At 43.9% G+C, this 22,802-nt stretch overlaps 1 protein-coding gene across 2 annotated transcripts in view; it reads right to left on the minus strand.

Annotated features, from left to right (window-relative positions):
• loxl2b (lysyl oxidase-like 2b) overlaps positions 1-22,802 on the minus strand; it is a 31,433-nt gene that overhangs the window by 4,016 nt on the left and 4,615 nt on the right. For both annotated transcript variants that reach the window (XM_041936422.1, XM_041936421.1), the window contains exons 4-8: positions 11,440-11,651; positions 8,058-8,274; positions 5,741-5,924; positions 2,850-3,001; positions 2,162-2,329 (exon numbers count right to left, since the gene is read on the minus strand). In XM_041936422.1, the coding sequence (XP_041792356.1) occupies positions 2,162-2,329; positions 2,850-3,001; positions 5,741-5,924; positions 8,058-8,274; positions 11,440-11,651 (933 nt within the window). The remainder of the gene's footprint in view (positions 1-2,161; positions 2,330-2,849; positions 3,002-5,740; positions 5,925-8,057; positions 8,275-11,439; positions 11,652-22,802) is intronic.

Below are 22,802 nucleotides of genomic sequence, written 5' to 3' on the forward strand. Positions count from 1 at the left end.
ATTCATTAAGCAAAACTGTGACACAACCTTTTCATTAGATTTCACATGTATGCACAGATATGTCTCAAATCACTCCAGATATGTTATGCATTCACAGCGGTCCCTCATCGCCTCTATCAGCCACTACTTTACCACCAAATTATTTTTTAGAATCCAAAAAGATGTGAAAACGAAGAGGAACTACCTGTAAAAACAAGCTCACTGCATTCACAATAAATATTTTACTGTGTTGACGCCAGAGATATTAAAGGGAATCGTCACAGCAGTACCATGAATTGTCATGAAGAATGGTGATTCTGCACTCTGACCACTAGAGGGCACACCTTATCAATTTACAATTATAGATGGGGCATTGCAGTGTACTGATCATGTGGTGCGTGGGCTGAGCAACTGATGTTCTGAAAATATTAATGTGTAATGGAGCAGCTAGATGAAGAAATGATCCTCACGTAATGCTGTAACATAGTAAATGCACCCATATTACAACAACAGCCCTACTCGTTCCCGCCTCCAGCTAAACCTGACATCCTATAATCATACAAAAACCATTATTTTACAGTTTCCACTCATAAAGCTGTGCTCTTCATTCCACAGCTCTGCAGACACTTTCAGAGGCAGCTAGAATGAAGCCCCTGACCCACATATACTGTTACAACTGTAAACTGTGTTAGAAAGCACCGGTTCATTCCTGCTAAAGAAGAAGGCATTATTATCTTTACGTAACTGTGGGATCTATGGAAGTATGTGGCTGCCAATATTAAAATAAAATAACTTCATCAAGACATTTTATTTGTATGCATATGATATATGACAAAATTAAATCAAATGCTCATTTTGTCATTGTCAGCCAAATTCATTTCATATGATTAACTGATTTATTTTAATGTTAGCAGTCATGTATTTCCATAGAATGCAAACCGCCCTATGTGTATTATCTAGAAAAAACATAAATGAAACAATAAGTCTGTCTGTGCCAATGCAATCAAGACTGAGCACTGTACATTACTGTTACTTATTCTTTACCCAAAATTGCTTGCAGGTGGATTCGACAACCTTATCTGCCAAATACTTTTTTTTTCAGCAGCTAAGAATGAAACGGTACAGCTGAAATTATACCGACGACTGTGAATGCACAGTCTCTGTAACATCCTGTGACTGCAGACACTAAAAACCCATCAAGCTCAAATGAGCCGTGATGGAAATTCACGAGCTCACGTGGCCTCCGGATGGGAAATCCTAAACTACACAGGAAGCTGAATGCAAACACCTTGCTTGGATACTAAAATGAAGAACTGGTGTTGTCAGTTATTTGAGCTAATGGGAATGAAGAAATGTGAGGGCAGTGGAGACGGCAGACAGAAAATATTTAAAACCTTTACTACTGGTGCAAAAAAGTCAATCAATAACATTTCATCTTATTGATGACTATCATGTTTTGCAGTAACGCAACTATAAGCTAATAAAAGGAGAAGTGTTTCATTAGCAGCTTATTGTTTCAGGGAGAAGCTGCCTGCAGAGCTCAGTCAGGTGATTACTGCTGAGCCAGCGCAGCTCAGTAGAAATGAGTAGGTGCAAGTACACAGGTAACACTTTATTTTACAGGCCCTATGGTTTCCCTTAATTTCCCTGCAAATCAGCTGATATGTAGCTATATCATTTGTGGAAGACTACTGGAAATGCAGTTTGCATTGCTTATTATTACAGACAGAGAGAGACGCAATATTTAAATGCATTTAGATGTAGAACATGTTCGGATGAAATTCCTCTGGAAGTCAACAACTAAACTCAAATAACTGTCTCAGAACCTTTTCTCGATTTCCCCTGTTCTTATCAGATAATTCATAGTTCTTTACATGGAAATGTGGGTAGTTCACAGCTAATTAGTAAGAACTGAGGACAGCAATGAGATCTAGATTAAGTAAAAAATACTAATTTGAGATGTCAAGTGTAATGAGAGACTCAAGACTAAACTGGGACTTTTCCTGCAGAAGAATCTGTGTTGTACTGTTCAGACTGAAGAAAACAAACATTAAACTCAATATACACCATTTATTGGTTTTGTTCTTCACCATTTAAGATATTTTCTAAAAATGTTGCAACATTTGAACTGAAGGGAGAAAAATATCTGTTACTTTGAGGACTGGCTGCTTGTGACTCGTACCTGGAAAGCATTGCTAGCGAAGCCCAGGCCCAGCTGTCTGCAGACCACCATGGCCTCCATGGTCCCCCAGCCGTCACTGCACACCGTCCCCCACACCAGAGAACCGTTCCTCTCCACCAGCACCTCCACACGGCCCTCATAGGGGTTACGACCTCCACTCAGACGCAACTGTGGGCATGAAAAACACAACAGAGGGGCCTTTAAAGCTAAATCCACACTTTGCTTTCACATTAATGAGCAAAGTTTGATGTGATATTTGCTGCTTGTAGCTGCTTTTAATGCAACCGATGACTCTAAGGGATCGGAAAAACAAGATCATGACTTGGAGGGTGTGCAAAATACATGCAGCGAAGAATACTGATGATAAAATGATCACTATTTGTGCAAGATATACAAAGTAAATATGAACAGCTGCAGCTCATGTTGATGATTGTGGTACATATGCACAAAAGAGACACATCAGTCTCCCATTTCAGTTGCTCGAACTCAACAAGCTCTTAAACATCTATTAAATTTATTTAAAATCTATTCACACACAGGCTGAGATACTATACATAAAACTAATAGATTTAGATGTGCGCATTTGAAGTGTTGTTCTTACATTCAAACTGCTCAATATTGCATTTTGCTCATGTTCCTTATGTTTCATGTTGTTCTAGTGTTTGACTGAAACAACGCTGGAGCTCACCGACTCCTGGAAGCCCATAGCAGGAACGTTGCACCTCACAGCTGCGTCCTCCTCGTGGCTGCAGCCGAGGGCCTCCTTGTTGAAGAAGCACTCCGTGATGGACTTCTCAAATCCAGAGCACTCCACTTCATTCATATGCACCGGGCCCATACCTGGAAAGCACACACAAAAGACACTGACACTGAGGGGAAAAACTAATGATTATTATGGCTGAGAGATGTCTGTGTTGTGTCTTCACGTCATTTCACCTCACCACTTCCATTTAAAACCACAGCTGCGGTCAAAAATCAAAAAATTTCAAGGAACAGTTTGGGGAAATAAGCTTATTTGCTTTCTTGCTGAGGGTTAGATGACAAGATCGATACTACTCTCATGACTGTGTAATCCTTCCACACACATCTCTTCACACTTTGAAGTGTTCATCACAACATGATGAACTCCTCTCATATATGTAAGTTGCCAAAGATCTTTATTCTGACTGCACCCTCTCCACCCTGACTACTGAGGATCAAAAGCAAATGTTGACCTCCTCACTCTAAGACTGTAAAAATGAAAGGGCTCCAGATGAGGACTTGCATATGCTTCATGCCTGCTGTGTGCTAATAAGACATGCCTTCATCTAGAAAGATATTTTGTGAGATGTTATGTGAGATGTCTCACTGTTTATTCTGGTGTACTACGACTGATCTCTTTTCCATGCAGAGCCACTGATGAGAAATCATGATGGAACATTGATTTTGGAAAAGGAACGTTCCCTCTAGTTCGACATGTTCCATGTCTAATGTCACTGGAATGCGCAACAACGTCCAGCATGTCCCTGTTTGTGAAAAAGGGAACACCTCCTATTCCTGTGTGGGGTTATTTTTGCCACTTACTGGTACACCCTCAGAGAAAAATGTGTTTTTCCATAGTATATCCTGACAACAGGTGAGCTCGGCCTATAAAACACTGAATAACACGGGGTAGATATCTGCTGAGTGTGTCATTTAGAAGTGGGTCAGTGGCATATTTTAGCTGGGTGGGGGGTGCCAACTTCCAAACCTGCTGTAAAACTCTCCATGCAGACGGTGATATAGCCCTGCTGGAGCAGTCTGGGAAGAAACTCCTCAGAGGAGACCACAAAGTAAGACTGTTCACGGTGGAGGCCTCCATTAGAAAATAACCACACAACACAAGGAGGGGGTCTTCCTCTGGGTCCATCCCAAACCCTCAGGAAGCACAAGCTTCGCCTTTTACATTTCAAAATAAAAGATCGACCCATTTCCAAAGTGACACCTAATCTGGCAAACAATGAAAGGATCATTCTGGTTTATTACTTTTTCCGACAGTAGTGATGACACTGCACAAACCAAAGTCAAACATGGCAACATCAGTGCAACCTGATGTGGCAGGAAACACGAGGGGTCTACGAGGAGGAATAACTGCTGAAACAACATGTAATAAACCAGTTCTCTGTGAAAGTATAAAACAGTTGACAAATGGCGTCACCAACTTTTCTGGCGAAACCACTTGCAATGAGCCTGAGATATGAGGGGAGAGAGATCCTCCTGCAGCAACCAGGCATTTTAAAACCAGTATTTCATATGAACAATGAATCAAATGACTGTGAGTACTGCGAGAGAATTATCAACAGACTCGCAGCAGTTTCTCTCACCTGACTGAGCATTTTAGCCTCTGTCACCTCATTGTTTTGGTTTTCACACCCACGACTTAACTGCTTTGGTTCACTCCACTGCGCTCATCAGCCTTGTCTCCAGAGACAGCGGGCTCTGAGAAACCCTTCATACACTACCTGTCCATACGCCAAACAGCAGGTGAACAGAGTTAGCAACCAGCCGCTGAACATAGTGGAGCATTTAGCAGCTACAGAGACAGATATTTCCCTCAGGACGTGGTGGAGACCAAACCAGAGCCAAAAGGAGAAAGAGTATGTTGAAACTACAGTTGCCACTAGATTAATTTAATGGATGGAGCGTGTTGCTAATGTGTTACCATCACTACTTAATGTTGTAAAGTCAATGTTGCGTTTGCAGAATGAAGCTTTCATGTAAAAAAACATATTCTACGTCTGCAGAGGGATCAGTCCAATCAAGATGACAAGCCTCCTCTGAGCAGAAAGTAGCGGGTTAGAGGTTTAAGTTTCAGTACAAACACTGTTCTCTTCAGGCTCTGTCCACAGTCCAGCTGAGCGAGGCTTGCCTTGCCTCTTTTACACCCCCTTTCAGCGCACAAAGTAACCTAGCAGAAAGTTATCTGAGTTCATGCCGCCTCAGGAATGGATTCCCATCCTCACTGACCTGCGCAATGTGGCTAATCCCGTTCCACCGGGCAGATCACTTTTTCCATCAGGTCTGCGAGTTCATGATGCTCTGCTCGGTGGCAGACAGGGCTGGTACGAGGAGAAAACTTACAGGATACAATTACTGCCCCAAGTGTTTGGGATATGTGGTTTTGCTACACAGTCATAACCTTCCATCCCATGCCATGTAGGCAATATACATGGACAGCTGTTCCAACAATAAAGACTATCATTCTGAGCTCACTGGCATGGGACTGTGTCAGGTCTACAGTGTATTTAGTCTAGGCTGGGTCCTAGGTCGTTCTGTACATGAGCATGCTGCTCACAATCCACTTCTAAAAGCTTTTCCCATTGGCTACATTACACAGCTGATTACCACGGAGGAAGAAGGTGCTGAAGCAGAGTGCAGGAGGGCGAGAGCAGCTCTCTCTGGCTTAAATAAGGCTTATTTCAATTCATTTTAAAATGCTCCTTTCCTCTGAGCTGTCCCTGCTGGGAAGCCCCCGGTTCTGAATGCGCAGCAGAGAGCATCTGGAAAAAGAGTCAGCGGACTTTACTTGCACAAAAAAAATGTAAATGTAAAACCATATACCTTGTCCCAGGCGACCTCCAGACAGGGCTTCTTTGGCCGTCCCGTAGCCCAGCTCTCGACACACCACGGTGGCAGACAGCAGGCTCCAGTTGTCGTCACATATGGTGCCCCACTCTCCGTTTTTCAACACCTCCACTCTGCCCTCGCCTACGATGGCCCCGCCACGGAGGCGAACCAACGCTTGCTGGACGGGAAAAGTGGAGACACTGTGAAAGACTGCACTGTGAAACGTTCAAACGCTAAAACCACATATTTAGGCTTTACTGGTTCTTTCACAATAATAGAGTCCGCTGAAAGTTCAGACCCTAAACGTTTCCTTCTCTGTGATGAGCGAGCGGAGGCAGCAGACTGGGTAGCTTCATGTTTACAGAGCATGCTCTGAATGCGCTCCATCCATTAACTGTTTAGACAAACTGAAAGTGTGAGGTAAGCACATTAACAGCACAGTTTAACATGACTTACTGCTATTTGTATTCACAAAGTAAAGCCTAGACATCTTCATGTGTGGCCTCTGCAAAACATCCTCATTCCAGCTACATGTACACTCCATCCTCCACATGGTGGCGTGAACACAGACTTCAGCATCCAGAACTGTGACACATCATCACATAAAACAACGGACAGTAAAAAAGTGGCGTCCACCAGACCAGAGTGCATGTAGTTCAGCTGTACGGTGGATTTAAATGGAGCACGATTAAAGACTAGCTGAACTCATTAACATAATAATCACTATTAAGAATAAGGATTTTTTGGGGGGGGGTTGGATTATGAAATCGAACAATATCAGCAGGATCCACACTGAAAGTCCTTAATGAAATTAGTAAAATTCATTAGTCAGTATTTACATTTTTCTCATTTTCATGCTTTTCTTATTGCTAGAATTTCTCCTTTTTTGTATTTTAGTCTTTTATTTGTTACTCTGAAGCAAAGTATGTGCAATGCAACAAGTGAGGGAAATGATAAAGCAATATGATCTGAGAGGTATGCTGCATTCAGTGTGTATCAGTGCGTAAGTCAAAGCCTCCAGCAGTTTCATCAGACGGGACGAGTCAGCTTTGTTCTTTCCAAAAGGTAAATATCTGCTTTTTGGATCAAACCGCTTTGAGTCAGACTTCCCGAGTGCGCTGGAGGATTTGGGATGTGATGTTAGGCACGCCAGCCCCAGGCCGCCAGTCCCAGGCCTCAGCTGTGGAAGGTGACAGAGAGCAGGCGAGCTCCAGCCTCACAGAATGTGGATGGAGTCACGTAGCCAGGCAGAAATTCATATCAGTCGAGCGGTGCTGTAAATCTTGTGCTTTTTCCTTGCTTGATTTGAAAGTTGGTGTAGTTATAGTCTGAGTGAGACAATAAAAGCTTTTTTTTTTAATATCCACACATACACTACATGGTCAAGAGTGTGGACCCCCAAGCATTACACCCACATTCGACTGCTGAGCAGGTCATTCAAAGATCACTTCACTTCACTTCTCTGGTTTCAGGCTGTCCAGCAGACGTTGGAAGCCGGCAGTCGCTGCGGTGTTGGACGGCGTTCCAAACTGAGAAGAGCATTTCTTTACGGACCCGGCTTTGCATGAGGGCATTGTCATGTTCACCCTTCTCAGACTGCAGCACTGTTTTAACACCATGCTTCCTTTTTCTTGTAGTAAGGGTCGCCCAAACCGCGACCACCATCCAAAGACCTGCTGCTCGTTTATATCTTGATTTTCCTGAATTTCTTACTTTCTTACTGACTCTGGGCCTTAGTTTCATGCTCAAGGACATTTGAGAAGAACAAAAGTTAGCTGACATTGGCGTTGATTTCTGGAGATCCATGTTTTTCCTTTGCCTGTCCCAAAGATTTTACTACACCGTGTCATGTTTTAAACCCTGAACTCCGATCGTAATTCATTTTGATGAGGGATGTCCGAAGCAGCTATGTACAGCTGCAGTTCGCAAAGTGACTTTAAGTACCGAACGTCATTTGGCTCGATGTCTGACCAAAACATTTAATGCCCCTCCCTCTGTATTAGAGCCAGTGAGCTGAGCTGAAGCAGTGCAGCTATTCCCCATATCAGCTTTGTTTACCGTTTCAGTTATTTGACACTACATCACACATATTTCACCTGCACTGACAGAGGAAAGCACCAACTTCCTGTCACAAAGGCTCATTATACAAAGGCCATTTTTTTATTTTCTAAATAGGTGTACAAATGTATTATTTGTGGACAGCAACTAAGTTTTAATAGTTGGGTGTGTGTATTTTATCATGATTTCCTTCAGTTCTTTGGCTAAAGATCATTATATACTCAACTGACAAAAGCATAAACAGAGCGTTTACCTCGTGTCTGAAGGCCTTCCTGAATCCTGCCATGGGTGTCGGGGCAAAGGCTCTGCCGGGCACACAGCTCACCACCACAGGCAGCCCTCCAGCACAGGTCTCGTTGGACTTCAGAGACGTAGCCTGGCCCAGTTTACAGCTGGACAAATGGGCTTCATTGCCTGTGCAGTTCACAGAGTAGTCCCAGTATGTGGGCTTTCTCCTGCGAGCAAACATCCTGGACAGACGGAGAAGAAGGAAAGGACGTTATGAGAGTTTCTGAAAGTTTTCGAGAGGTTGGGAGGTTATTCATTTTCAACTAGGTGCATCAATACAATTCTACAGAGCCTTTAAGCATCTTTCAGCTAATTGCTTTGGTTTCACAGTGTGCACTTTGAAGACTGGTTCGATCTCATCTCATCCTTGTTTCCACCTGCAATGGACAACCATTTTTGCAAAAAATGATTGAGATGAAATGATTAACAGCTGACAGATGAAGTTAGCTCTAGTCTCTACAGAGTCAGATATTTCCCGCAGGAGTTGGTGGAGACCAACACAGAGCAAAAAGAGAGAGTGACTGTTGAGCTTCAGTGTGTCAGGTCACCAGATCCACAACTCCAAATCCAATCCAGAGTTTCTCTGTGCCTGCTGGATGTGAAAACAGGCAACTGTTTTGCCACATTAGCATAACAACTCGTAAGGCCATATGTCAATCACGTGCGCAACGTTCATCTTGTAGTGGAGTTCGACTAACAAGTGGCAAAAAAAAACAACAGATTACAGTGACGGTCTAATTATGTCTGAACTTTTTTTCTCAATTCATTTTAAAACAAATTTAATAATACTACAAAAGTGGGAGAAATTTCATTAACTTGCTCATGGGCACTTCAGCAAAGGGAAAAACATGAAAGCTTGAGAAACACATGAAATGCCATTGGATCATTGTATAATTAATACATTCATCAAGATTTGAAGAGAATCATTAGACTTATCAGAATGCTTCATCTTGACACCATGAAACCAGACGAGGGCAATGACATTAGCATATTGTATAATTAGCATCAAAAGTGAGAGGTTAGCTAACAGCTGGAGAGTTCAGTCTTCCATGTGAACTTGAACAAAACGGGGTTAATGGCAGTCTTTCAGGCCTGCTGGGCTGCTAATCTCTTCCTCCCCATTTATTAGTGAGCCCATATTATGTATTTAATGAGCTCCATTTGCAGAATGCCATGTCCTATCCTTGCGCCTCATGTCTGAGGTGTGCACGAAAAAGCAGATTAAAATGGGACAGGCGGCATTTGTTTTCCATTTGGGAGCTGGCGAGTGGGAAGCTGCAGACTGGAAGCTCTCCAAAGCTAATGTTCTCAGCTGCAGCCAGAGGACTGGCTCTGCTGTGTCCTCAGATGCAGTTTGAACACAGCTGTGATGCTTATCAGCACTGTTCAAACGCAGCGACGGTTGAATAAACTGGCTGCGATAGTTGACTTCTCACCAAAACCTAGCTCAAAGTACGGGTACATGTTTATACTCAAGTTGTGTTTTTCAGTAATTTCAATAAACTACTAACTTTCTGCTTGAAATTAAAGATGATGCACACCAAATGGTGAAGAACTTCATCGATTCACTTGTCCCGGTGACTCAGCCTGTGAAAACAGTTGCTTTGTCAAGTCTGAGAAAAATGACATCACTTGAGTCAACTTGGCTTGGAGACAGCGAATCTATAACAGAAAGGGTTTGAAACTTGGGGTATAGATTCTGAAAAGCGGACATATACACCCAGGCAGGTGAAGTGTAGCAGTGTTGGAAACTTGAACCATAAGTAAGAGTGCAGAGCAGTCATTACTGTTTCAGTAATGAATAACACTAATTCAGTCATGCTCAACTTTTTGGGGGCTGGCTCGTGTATTGCTGTAGCAGGAGTGTGTCATGTAGCCTTGTCTTGCCAATTGTCTTGAGTGTGTAGACTAGTTGCTTAAAGGCACCTTGAACAGAGCTGGCTCAGTAACGAAAAGTAATGCAGCGAAAATAACAAATCTTACTCTTTTTTCTCCAAAACGTTCTGCCATTGCAGTACTGGATCGTTGGTGCACTGATTTAAAAACTACATTTAGTGTCAGCGTCAATGATGCACTGGACTCCAACCATTAATATTAACAATGATATCATATTATTCTAATAATAATAATAATCACTGTTATTATCATCAGTTTTACTGTCAAAACACTGGCTTTAAACACTGACTTCATGTAATGTGGCATGAAACTGAAAACCTCTTCTCCACACACATTTTACAGAGCGCTCTGAATTCTTGACATCCATATATTCATGTTAATTTACATCATTCTCAAACTAAGTCTGGATAAAGCTGAGCTAGAAGCTACAGGAGCATCAGGATGGAGACAAACTCAGGATTATGAAACTGCGGCAGCTCTGGGCTCCGAGTCACCGCTGTGTCAAACGACAGCCTGTAAAAACACACGGCGCCTCGCATGGGGCTGAAGCACGAGTCGGCTGACACGTAGATGGAAAGTTAAGGAGCCGTCGGGCTCTGCTGTGGTTCTCTAAAGCAGAGGAAGCTTGCAGCCCAGCGTCAGACTGTAAATTCAAGGTTAACTTGAGTGCTGGAAGCTTTACGGTACGCCGCGATCAACCTGTGGCTGTTTAGCTGCAAGCTTCCTCATGTAAGGAAGATTTAGATCTCTCAGCAGTTGCTCACACATTACAGCAGCTCTGTGGAATGCACTGATGCTGGAAGGAGTCAGGTTCGTTTCAAGGTGTAAGGGCGTGTTAGTTCTAGTGCCGGTGTCCTGAGGTGGCAAAAGGTTAGAAAAATACAGTCCATGCTTCATTTCGGCTCATTTAGGGCCCTGATGAGCAAAACCAAACATGCAAAGCAGGCAACCACCCGCCTTTCGGTTTCTTTCAGCTCATTGTTTTGCACGCCACCTGCCCTGCACAAAACAAGCAGACAGACAAAGCAACTCGCAAGTGAACAGAGTCGATCATTCAGCATCTGGGGGGCCAGCTGTTTTTCTCAGGAGCTGGTGGGGACCAAAACGGAGCTAAAAGGAGAGTGAATATTGGACTTACATCCATCTGATGGCCAGAGAGTAGCTTTCACACAGATTCCTCTAATTAACATTTGGCAGCATACGTACATAAACATATCTGTTTCAAGATGGTGCAGCAAATAAAGGGAGTTGACCATCTGCCAACTCCCCTGAGGCAGATTATCCAATAAAACACCCACTGACTCACAGCATTCAACTGGTGGGCCACGTTCTTCCAAAATACCTTGTAATGCCTTGAATTTCTCTATAAGTGGCCGCTCGTGGATTAAAACCTAAATCGTCCTCTGCCCTATGAGCTACCAGGACCACACATACAGCAGTTGAACACTCACTTGTAGACTCTGGCGTTGTACTTCCTCTCTCCGGGGAAGCCAAACATGCCACAGATGACTCTGCCGTTATTCTGGGTCCACTCTGTGTTGCAGATCTGCTTCCATTTGCCGCCATCCTTGACCTCCACGTAGCCCTCTGTTACAGGGATCCGCTTGCGGTACGAAGACAGGATGGCTCGTATGCGAACGTCCTCCACTTGGATATCGAGGTTCTGTGGACGAAGATGGAAGAAACGTGCGCACACGTCAGGGAACTTGCGTTGAGGTTTTAGTCCAGTTCTGTCACTGGCAAGCTACATGTTCAGCTGAGAAGTTTTGCGCAGGAGCCATTAGGAGTCATTTTCTGGCTCGACAGACCTCTTCAATCTAATGGGATGTAAACAGGCTGTACATTTACTGAAATTCCTGTGTTACATAACATGCAATCAAAGACCCTCAGCCCCCATCCGGACTGCAGCCACAGCCGCTCAGCTCTGTATGCGCTGCTTGTAAATCTTCTCCAGGTTGCTCAAACATTTTTACAGTGAATCACCTTGTTAATGTTAAACACCATGACCAGCTGCCCTGCAACTGTTTCTGCCTTTAAAAGCCAAAGGTATCAAAGGGTTGCCATGGCAGCAAGTGCAACACATTGTAGAATGTTGCTGTAAAGCGGTCAGTAAAGGCGACACGCACAAACGCAGCATTGTAGGAGGCAATTAAGAAACTGCCGTTTCTTTCCAGCCTCGCGTCTACTTCATCATCAACCGCAGACTTGAGCCGTACAGTGTAGACCACGCACAGTCACAGTCCATACTGCTTAGAGAGAACGCCAGGAGTTGTTCTTTGCTAGTGTCCTTACAGGTTTTACTTTCATGATTCCCTCACTTCCCCTTTTGAGCGATGACTATTTTGCATAAAAGTTGACAAATCTACATTAGAATCAGCTACATATGTATTGCATTTAGCATTTCAGCTCTTACAAGTTCACATTTGGGGGAAAAAATGGCTGACGGTGGTGTTAGCATGGAGTGTCAGTCAACAGGGTCTGCGCTCAGTGGGCCCCCTGAGCATTAGCAAGCAGTCTACTTCCACTACGCTGAATATGTGCAAGATGTTAATATCAGTCTGCTAGGGACACATGGATGATTTTAGAGTTTCTGTTTTGATGAGGAACATTGACTATTCAACAGTTTTCCATCTTCATCTGTAACTTAAAAGAATCAAGAATGAATGTGAATGTAAGCCTGAGTCCTCTGAGTATGGAGGCCAGTCAGCCAGCGGCCTCTAGCTCGCAGGCAGAGCGAGGATGTCAAAAATCAGCTCAGAGCCTTTCCTCTTGGACTTTTTGCAGGGATTAAATAAACATTTTCCTCTCCCATAGACCAAGCCCACATTCTTGTGCTACGTGACAGTGCAGGCTGAGGGGAGGGAGCTCAGTCTGGCTGTGGGGGGGGGGGGGTGTTGCTCCGCTTAACAGATGGGCTGGTACAGACTCCTCTCATTTACAGCCAGGACCAACCTAGACATCAAATAATGAGAAAGTAGGGTTTCCTAAATTAGTATTTGCCTCTGGGGAAGGGCAGATGCCACCAGAGTGAAACCTACAAATCATCAGTCTTTCTATCGTCTATTTTCTCCCGGAGATAACCACATTAATCACTGTGGTCAGAGACGACCAGGCCTGGACTGCAGAGGACACAGAACTGCATGAAGGCTGAAATCATGGAACATGATAATGACTGGAAATGTGGCCATGGTGACCTTGTCTGGATTTACTGGATATACAGTACAGGACTTGGTTGGAGACGTGCAAAAAAAATCCAGACTGTTTAAACATTCGACCAAACAGCACACAGGGGTTCTGACAAAGACGGCTATGGACGTGCTTTGCTCATTGAGACTGAACGTCTGATAAACACAGAAAGAAAATACAGATTGAGATAAACAACATCAATGCCAAACCCTTATCTGTGCATATAGGAGAACTTGCACAAGAGTGGAAAAAAACAGCAGCCATCCTTTTGAGTTTGTTTGGAGGTCAGCAACCTCCCCGGTCCTCACACGCGAGTCTGCAGACAAAAAAATGGCCGCTTCATGGCAGAAAAGAAGAGATTTCTAGCTTCTTGCTTTGGCACAATCTGGAGAAGGGGGGCTGTCCTGAGTCTTTGCATGTCCAGGAGGAAAAGCACACAGATGAAAAAGCCATTAGTGGGATGAGTTGTGCGGGAGAGGTGGAAGGGCCTCAATACGCCGCAGCCCAGCTCTGATTCACAGAGGCTACTTCGAGGTCGCAACGCACATGTTTCTCTTTGAAAAGCTGCACCACGACGCTGTGGTCATGTAATCTCTGACACTCACTGAACTTAACAAAGCTTCTGTATGGAGGAAGGTACAAGCTGCAAACCATTGTTTCCTGAAACACGGCAGCAGTCAAGTAGTATTACATTAGAGGGAAACAGTGCTTCTGCTGGAATCACTTCTGAATCCCATGACCAATGCAGCCGCAGCACTGTTACTTACTGTATGTTGAAGCAGCAGTTATTGACACTTTGACCAACTGAGGGCAGAAGCATCTTAGATGTCATCTTATAAAGATGCTGCGTACACAACCAGCGGACACGGAGCATCATCGGCATTCATTTGGAACATCTGGATCAGTTGCATTTGCGACGTTTTTCACCAGCTAGTTGCTAACTTGGTCTGTGTGCCGTTTGGAGCGTGGCATTAGAGCTTTTCCGCTAAAAACAGCCGCCTTCTGTGGATGAAAATGAGGCGGATGAGAGTGGTGAGACTGAACCCAAAAAACCTTTAAATCACCACAATAAGCTGAAAAATGCAAAAACTCTCGTAGAACTGAGGGCAATGGCTGGGTTGAGTGATTGGTCTGTCCGTTTGTCTCTACCAGCGGCTTTAAAAAAGAGAATGAGATGATCTTTACCTGTGAATACTAAATAACTAAACAGCATTGAGGAGAAGATGGCGGCTTTAGACATTTACTAGAAGCAGATGGGAATATTTTGCATTGAATGTAATTCATTGAAATCACACATAAACGAGTCTCAGCATCCAGACTTTGTCCGACCAAAACATGCTGCCGTGACTTATGGCCTCGGCAGGCACTTACTGAAGTGATTTAATGCCAGCTTGTCTAAACACCACAGGACATAAATATAAAGAAAAACACAGCTGGGGAACAAGCCATGAATCACTTCAAAGCAGCACTATTTGTTAGGGCCGTTACAGGCTGAAGTAATCCCTGTTCAAAGAGTGAAAACACATTAATGAATCAATCAAATGCTGTTGAATTGACAAACCTAGACCCTAATCATTCCCGTATTCTCTCCCTGCAGACATTCACAGATTTCTATCAAGTTTTTAATAAAAGCAGATCAACACTGCTTGTCAATGTTACCATGACTGGTGATGCATGTTTTGGGGAATAACTTGCACCATACACAGCATGTTAAAAATGCCTTCTGATCTAACTAACCCTCATTGCATCACAGTCAAATATGGAGGAGGAAGGCCCTGCAGGAGGTGGAGCATCTGTGCCCGAGGAGCACGAGGGCCACATGGAGGGCAGGTGGTTACAGTGACCATAACTCAGCGTATGTTATACTCGGCATTTTGGGTTGAGCCTTAAGTGGTTTACCGAACCCATCAACTCATAAAAATAATTCACCACATTACGTAACTCTCATCAAAGGAGATTATTGGTGCCTGGATGATTAAAGGTGCTCTCTGAAGAGGAGCACCCAGCGTAAAAAGTCTATTTTACGCAGCGACCACTGTGGCACAAACTGCAATTACAAGATTGCAATTAGAAGCATTTCATTTCCTTTCCTGACACTGCCTTGAGTAAGTTGCTTCGAAGACGTCATCATAAGTGGGACAACAACCCTGAAACAATAAAGATGCCTCCATGGTGACCCAGACAGCAAAATGACTGGGTGGTGATACGCCCAGTTTTACTTTTGTCACGTGAGTTTGTTACAAAGCAGTTTCTATCAAAAAGCTTGCAAACATTAGCTAACATTAGCCACCAGAGGCTGCTGGGCTGTAGCATGGTAAAGGTACATTGTGTGTTGGACTGAGCATGTGTGTGTGCTTCGAGATTCAACTTTTCATTTGTAAGAGGAAGAATGTGTTATTGTTCCTTTGCACAAGTACATAATCTCCTTTAAAAGTGAGGCAGCTATAAATAATGAAAGCTGTGGTCAGATTTTTTTTTTTTTTTCATAGTAAGGATTCCTCTTTTCCAAAATGGCCAGCGAGGAATGCTGTTGTACCACTTCACTGTAAGAGACGGGGGACGAAACCCACATTGTTCATCGCTCCAGCAGCCCGAGTTAGCCAAAACAAGTGGGTATGTTCCAAAGTGGAAGTCTTTGTGGTACAAAATGAAGCAAGGAACTATCTAGTTTTTGGTTTGTCGAATGGAAAGAATCATAGTGTCCTAGATTCACTGTAAACAGGAGCAGTTTAATTGCAGGAATATTCGGCTCTCAGTCGGAGTAATAACATGTTCAGATCTGTTTCTTTTACTCCTAAGAAGAGATGTTTTTCCATTGTTCTCACACTGTTTGTCTAAGTGTTTGTTGGCTGTCTGCAAAGGGTTCCACAGCAGAAACCCTACACTGCATGAGTGTAAGTCCCTGAAGAAAGGGGGACGGCCAAAGCCCAAAGGCCCATCAACAATCATCACATCCTGGTCCTACTCGCTCCTTTGAGAAAGAAATGTCGCGCTGAAAAGTTGGTTTGGATGCAAACCACACGTCTAAAACGTCTAGCATAGAGGAGATAAATGCCGTTATGACCTACTGTTTCGGTTATCTTACCCTGCCCCCAGTCATCAGTGACTACTAGAAAACAAATGAGCTGAGAATATACAATAGCTTTTAGTTACACGGTACATAACTCCTCTACAGTCCACCGTGGAGCAAGGACCGCACTCGCCAGCAAAAATAAGTGCAAGGCGCTCAGGAACATATGGTTCCAATAGAGGTCTTCAACAACTCTCTGTGCCAGCAGAAATCACCTCACATCCACTGCAAAATACCAAGAAACTGGGTTTATCTGCACTGTGGAACTTAATTTTAATGAGCCTGCAGTCCTTTACAGGTATTTCTGCTGTCAACTAGTCCCTATCTGGACTTCAACATATGAAAACGTGTCTAATTAATGCACAGAGCTGATTACTCCACCCGCTCTGACACAGATGGATGACTGCGTGTTTATGCAGTATGTAGAGAATACTGTGTGGCGGTGCGCAGTCCCTCCTTCGAAATCCATTCAAAGGCTTTTTTTGTTGACAAACTGAAAGCAGATGTTTCGCAAAGTCGCGTCAAAATCTGAACCCAAACTGGAGGATAAATCATGAAGACAATGACTGAATGGAAACGAACTGCTTTTAACTGGTGTTGTAGCTGAAGCGACATTAAAACACGTGGACGACATGGGAGCGATTACAGGGTACAAGGATGTGGCTCGTGGCGCTGCTCATCTCACGTTGCAAGTGAAACTTCTCGGCATTGTTGATCTGACAAAGCTTAGAGGGTGACACACCTACTAAATACACAACAGCTGTTCGGGCAGATGTAGCGCTGTGAAGACATGACGCTGCACTGCGGTTGTGTTCGCTCATTTGTTCCTCTATGCACAGGTACGGCAGGCGAGACAGGCCATCTGTGTGTGAAAGGTTTTCTCGCGATGCCTTTTGTGATGTATAATAACCTGTGGGTTTATTTGTCCTTTCAAATGTAATCTACGAATCCACATAAACATCAAATTACACAGTATCTAAACTTTTTTCAGCCATATCCAGTGAGGTGCGTCTACAGCTAGCAGCTCTGTGAGGCTGTATTTGGACACAACAGTGCCACGTTCACTGTCTTAATCCAGCTTGTTAGCGTGCTAACATTTGCTAATTAGCAGTTCTGCAGATATGTGGTCGTGAATCAAAGCACCAGACAAATTAGAATTTAGACCTGATCTGTACGGAAAATGAGCCGTCAGCCATCGCTCCCAGAGGGGACGTGAACGTCTGGTCCAAATATCATGTTCATCGGTCCAACAGTTGACAAAACGTTACACACACAACCGCAATTTTACGGTGGCGCGAGAGGAAAAGTGAAGTCAGCAGGATTCAACAAAAATTCACCGCAATGCAAACAAAAGCTGGTGGGATATTTCAGTCTGTACCGAAGCAGTGGATCAACCCACTAACTGACCTGCTGACATCCCTATTCCCACAGTCACACCAAAAACATCCCAACTCAAGCTTATATATTCAATAGATTCATCCGCAGATGGGTCGCCCGCTTTGCCCAGTCTTCATGACGACAGCGTGATATGTTTGAGTGCACCAGGAAAAGGCACTAACTGTGAATGTGAATGTTCAAGGTCAAGAATGAACTTCGACGCTACGTTTTAAATACACGTGCATACAATGGGCAGATAACAAGTGCATCTCTCTGTCAGCACATATGTTACACACAGACATGACAACACTGCGCCGCTTTGACAACGCAGCCATTAAATGTGACAAATCTGTTCCACATATGGTAACGGAAACATGCAAACAGGAAAATGACAGGCATCACTTCCTTTGACATCGACGCATGTTTGTCAGCCGTAAAGAGCAGATTGGATTCTTAATGCCGGAACACAGCAAAAAGAGCTGGAAATCCACGTTTCGGACTCTAACGCAAAGAAATCCCATCGCCTGTGAAAGCAAGCTCTGCCCCGAGTGAGATCCTCCACTAATTTTAGAGTCTCCAGAGGCGAAACATCCGCCTGCGTCGCACCATGAGAATGTGATGCCTCGGGGCGAAAACTTTTACATAGCTGCAGAAACATCTATCAGCCGCGTGAAAGATAATTAAATCCTCAAAAAGCATTTTCAGATTGTGACACAAAGGGCAGCCGCGGATTAATCCGAGTTCACAGTGCAAACGTGCTGAAGGCCTGACAAGGCGATTTATGGCACCCAACCACGACATGGTTGGAGGTTTACAGGGAGGAAAGCGGAAGAGTTGACCTTTAGGCCTCAGAGGGAAGAAATGACTACAGAGAGGAAAATGGGCGTTGTAAGCTCTGCTTGGGGTGACTTCACGGCCGCCTGTAATCTACTTATGAGAGAGAGAGCAGCAGGGAACGAGAGGGAGGAGTGAAAAGCTGCAGCAGAAGACGGAAAGAGAAAGAGATGAGCATAGAAATAGAGAGGAGAGCTTTGTTTCTGCTAATCCCCACAGCTAGATTTCATCGCTACCTGTTCTGGCACGACAAGCACAGGCGATTTGTCAGAACAGGAGAGCAAACCAATGGGTAAACCGAGCAAGGCAGCATGGGATGTAGCCTATAGGCATCTGTTATCACCGACATCTTCCTCCACTATGTAAATATCTCATGCTGAGTTACGATTAAATGTTGTGCTGGCTTTCAGTGAAGGGTCTTCATTCAGTCAAGATGAAGGGGGGCGTATGTTCTGTTTGAGAAGTGTATTCTATTAATTTAGGCACATTTATATTAACCTTGCATTGACTTCCATAAGCCTTAAAACTTATGATTTTGAAATAACTGAGAATGAAATAACGCTGCATTTACATCTCTAACCACAAATAAAAAATATAAAACTAAATATAGCAAAATAAGCATTCAAGATTGAAATAAAGTTTCCTCACAAACAGTTTTTTTCTCAGGAGCAGTGTCTTCGATGCCTAGATTGATGTTCAACTCTCGTGTTGTAGTTGAAACTCATTTTTTTAAAGGGCCAATTAGGGACTTTGCAACTAGCTTTATAACATATTGACATATTATCACCGTATAAGGTTAACATGGCTCCTGTGTTAGCAAACAGTTGCATATTTACACTCCAGCAGACATGATGCAACATTAGCTTTCATTTGTTGTGTTGTGTTTCTGTCCACCTGATGAACGTGAGTCCAACATCCGCTCTTGTTTAGCTCTATTTTTGGTCTCTACCAACTCCTGAGGGAAACATCTGGCTCTCTGTTCACCAGCTGTCCTCTGGCTGTGCCTGTCTGTTGTTTGGTGCACTGCAGGTTTATCAGAGCTTATCTGAAAACAGCTGCTTGCAGCAGTTTGAAAGAAACAGACCGAAACAAAACAGAGCAGGTGCACGCCAAAACAATGAGCTGAAAGACGCTAAAGCTCTCTGTGTAGAGAGGAGCTGAGGAGATGATGACAATTCTCTCCGGGCTCATCACTCCAAGCAACCATTTTAAAATTACAGTTGGTTATTTGAAGCATTGCTCATATAAAAAAATGTTAATTGGTGCAGCTTTAATATTGCTATTCCAAAACAATGCAAAGGTGAGTGAGCCAAAGGATAGGAGTGTAGCCTGGGAGGCAAAGCACAGGGCAAAGAACTACAGAAAGTTAATCAATCAATGAACTGTTTTAATTATTAAATGTCAGAAAATGATCATGATCATGTCCTTTGCAGCACCTACAGTTTAAGGTGATGTCATCAAATTGATCGTTTTGTCCAATCGACACTTTTTGCAAACAAAATTACTTAAAGATTATTGGATTGTCCAAATAGTTGATGATCATTTTTCTGTGAGAGAAAAAGGGAAGGTGACTGGAACACGATCTCCAGTGAAAACTGAGTAATAATTTCACTGTGCACGTCTTTAAGCAGACCAGACCCGTTTATGAGAAAAGATTGGAAGAGTCCACCATTCTAACCTCTTTTCTCTCCCTTTTCAAAAGCTGTTGATGACTTCTAATTGCGGACATTTGCACCAAAAATGGCTGCGATTACAATGCTCAGCCCTAATTACATCTCTCTGCTTTTCCTTCACTGCTGACAGACATTTCTGTAATGCTCCATTGTGTAGCAGCCTCCACACCAGTCGATTTTCCCCCATTAAGTCAAGTGACTAAGAATATTCCTCTTTTACAGGCTGCTCCTCAGATATTTCTAATGGCTGATTTTTTTTCCCCCTTTCTGAGTGTTGACTTGAATAAATCAGCGACCAACCTGACTGCAACACTATTCATATAATTTGGATAAATGAGGCAGCCTGTTGGACCGGAGTGGAAACGGGCACTGCCAAACATCACATTTCATAAACCCTGGAATTTCTTCATGTTGAAATTGGTTTGAACTGGAATGTAATGCATGCGCGTGATCGCAGGTCAGACCTCAGTAATTCTCTGCAGCCACTCCTGCATGAACTGAAATGTTGAGGCGAGGCGGCAGGCTTCCTCGAAGCACGACAGGAATATATAAATCAACGGCGGAGAGATGTCGCGGCAAATATGCCAGAGACGCAGAGCTGAACACAGAGTGTCAGTCGGTGTTGTTTGCTGTGCAGCTGACTGAGACACAATGCTAAATATACTGTACAGTCACTGCAGTCCATGCAAACCGCCGACCACAAAAGAACACATTCATGGAACGAGATGTTTACAACTCGGTCAACAAACTGGCAGCGCTCAAAATACAGCACTTGAACACAGTGAGCGGACGGCAGTCACAGAGAGGAATCTGAGCACAGGAGCAAAGGTCGGCGACACGTGCGTGCAAGGCTTCATGCTCCTCGCTCTGCCCTCACTCTCTGGGTATTTCCGCGGTGGACTGGCTGGCCATTGTACTGAGGTTTCCATCACCTGAGAAGGCAGGGCTGCCTCCACACGCCGGCTCCTCGGCGCTCTGAAAGCCTGCTAATCATCCCATACCGCAAAACCCCCAGCGACATGTCGTCACGGCTACGGTACGCACCAGAAAGTGCCTGGGTGAGTCACCGGATTACCGCTTCCAGATGATAAGGCCAGGTCCGGCTGTGTGGCAGCGGGGGCCTGGCTGGCTGCGCTTTACGCTCACGTGACTTCATTTAGTGAATGGAAAAGCTGACTCTGATTTTTTTTTTGTTCAGCTACTATCCCAGCTTGACTCCAGACGTCTAGACCTCTCCAGCCGTGCTCTCTGGAGAATCATAATCTTTGCTGTTTGTCTCTGTAAACCTCTGCACAGGAAGCCAGCTAGATGTATCCGCTCCCACAATGCAGCTTTAAAGGGGAACTCCACCGTTGTTACACATCAAAGTCTGTTTAGTCCTGAGTAGTGCCGCTGTACTATGTGAAAAAAGTTGTACAATCCTTTTGAAATGGAGTGAAGAATGTGTCACATAAAAGATACAACATCACTGATTCTTGTGCATCGACTGTCCATTGTAATCTGACAATGCTACAGGATCACCACTTGGGGGCAGTAGAAACAAGTTGTGAACACAAGATTGACTACGATTACACGTACAAAATATTCCAGCAGTTAACATGGCTCATGGAAAGATATTTGCGCGCACTCATTATCTTTACAAGTTGGTGTGTTGCTCCTTCCAGAAATGTGACCGTTTCTGTGATGTGTGCATCTCTACCCAAACCTTGTAAACTGTTGATTAGGCAACGCACAGAGCTAACCACAAAGGCAAGAGGTCATATGTTGCAATAAAAACACCCTGTATCAACATATTCGACATGTATTAATAAGAAAATGCTCCATTCAGAATGAGGTCTGATTCAGAAAGCCCAATCAGAACATACTTTTTACATGACCTCTATCAAAATCTGAATATTGGTCATCATATTCAGAATAATAGTAGATTAGTGCTCATTTAAATGCAGTCATTGACATCATCATCTTTGAAGTTGATATGTTGGACTTGTTAGCAAGCTCTTGCCTTTCCACACATCCAGTAGGTATGGAGAAACATTCTTGTGGAGTCATGTTTCATCTGAGTCCAATGCTCACTCTCTTTTAGCTCTGTTTTTGGTCTCCACCAACTCCTGAGGGGAATATCTGGCTCTGTAGCTGGCTGGCTGGTCTCTAAACGTGCGTGTCTGCTGAGCAGGTGGCATACAGTTGTTTTTTTTACTCTGAAAACTGCTGCAGTTGAAAACAGCACCACGAGAGCAGTGCGACTGAACCGAACCAGCAGAGCTGCAGCTTCATGATGAGCTGAAACTCACTCTGAAGCTGAGGAAAGCTGAGGGGAGCTGTGGACTCAGGTGATAGTTCTCTGTAGGTGCTCCGTCACAGCCGCTTTAAAAAAAAAAAAAAACTCTGCAGTCTTAGAGAAAACATCTGACAATGTGAGGGGCTCGATGGATCGTTTTTTCAGTTCAAGCCAACCATAACAACCCTGAAATCCTGCCAGCTGCTTTTGGAAAAGGAAAGAAAAGAAAAGCTCCGTTGAGCTGTCCACACATGTTTTGAGGGCATTATGAAAAACGCTGTATTAGTTTTTAAAACTCTCCAAAGAAGCAGGAGTGGGGTCAGAGGTTGAGAGTTAGCTCTGGTCTGCAGTTTCCTCATAACATTGGAATGTGGATTCATGAGGCCCGAACAGCGA

The sequence above is a fragment of the Chelmon rostratus genome, chromosome 5, assembly GCF_017976325.1.
Source record: "Chelmon rostratus isolate fCheRos1 chromosome 5, fCheRos1.pri, whole genome shotgun sequence".
Taxonomy (NCBI): Eukaryota; Metazoa; Chordata; class Actinopteri; order Chaetodontiformes; family Chaetodontidae; genus Chelmon; species Chelmon rostratus.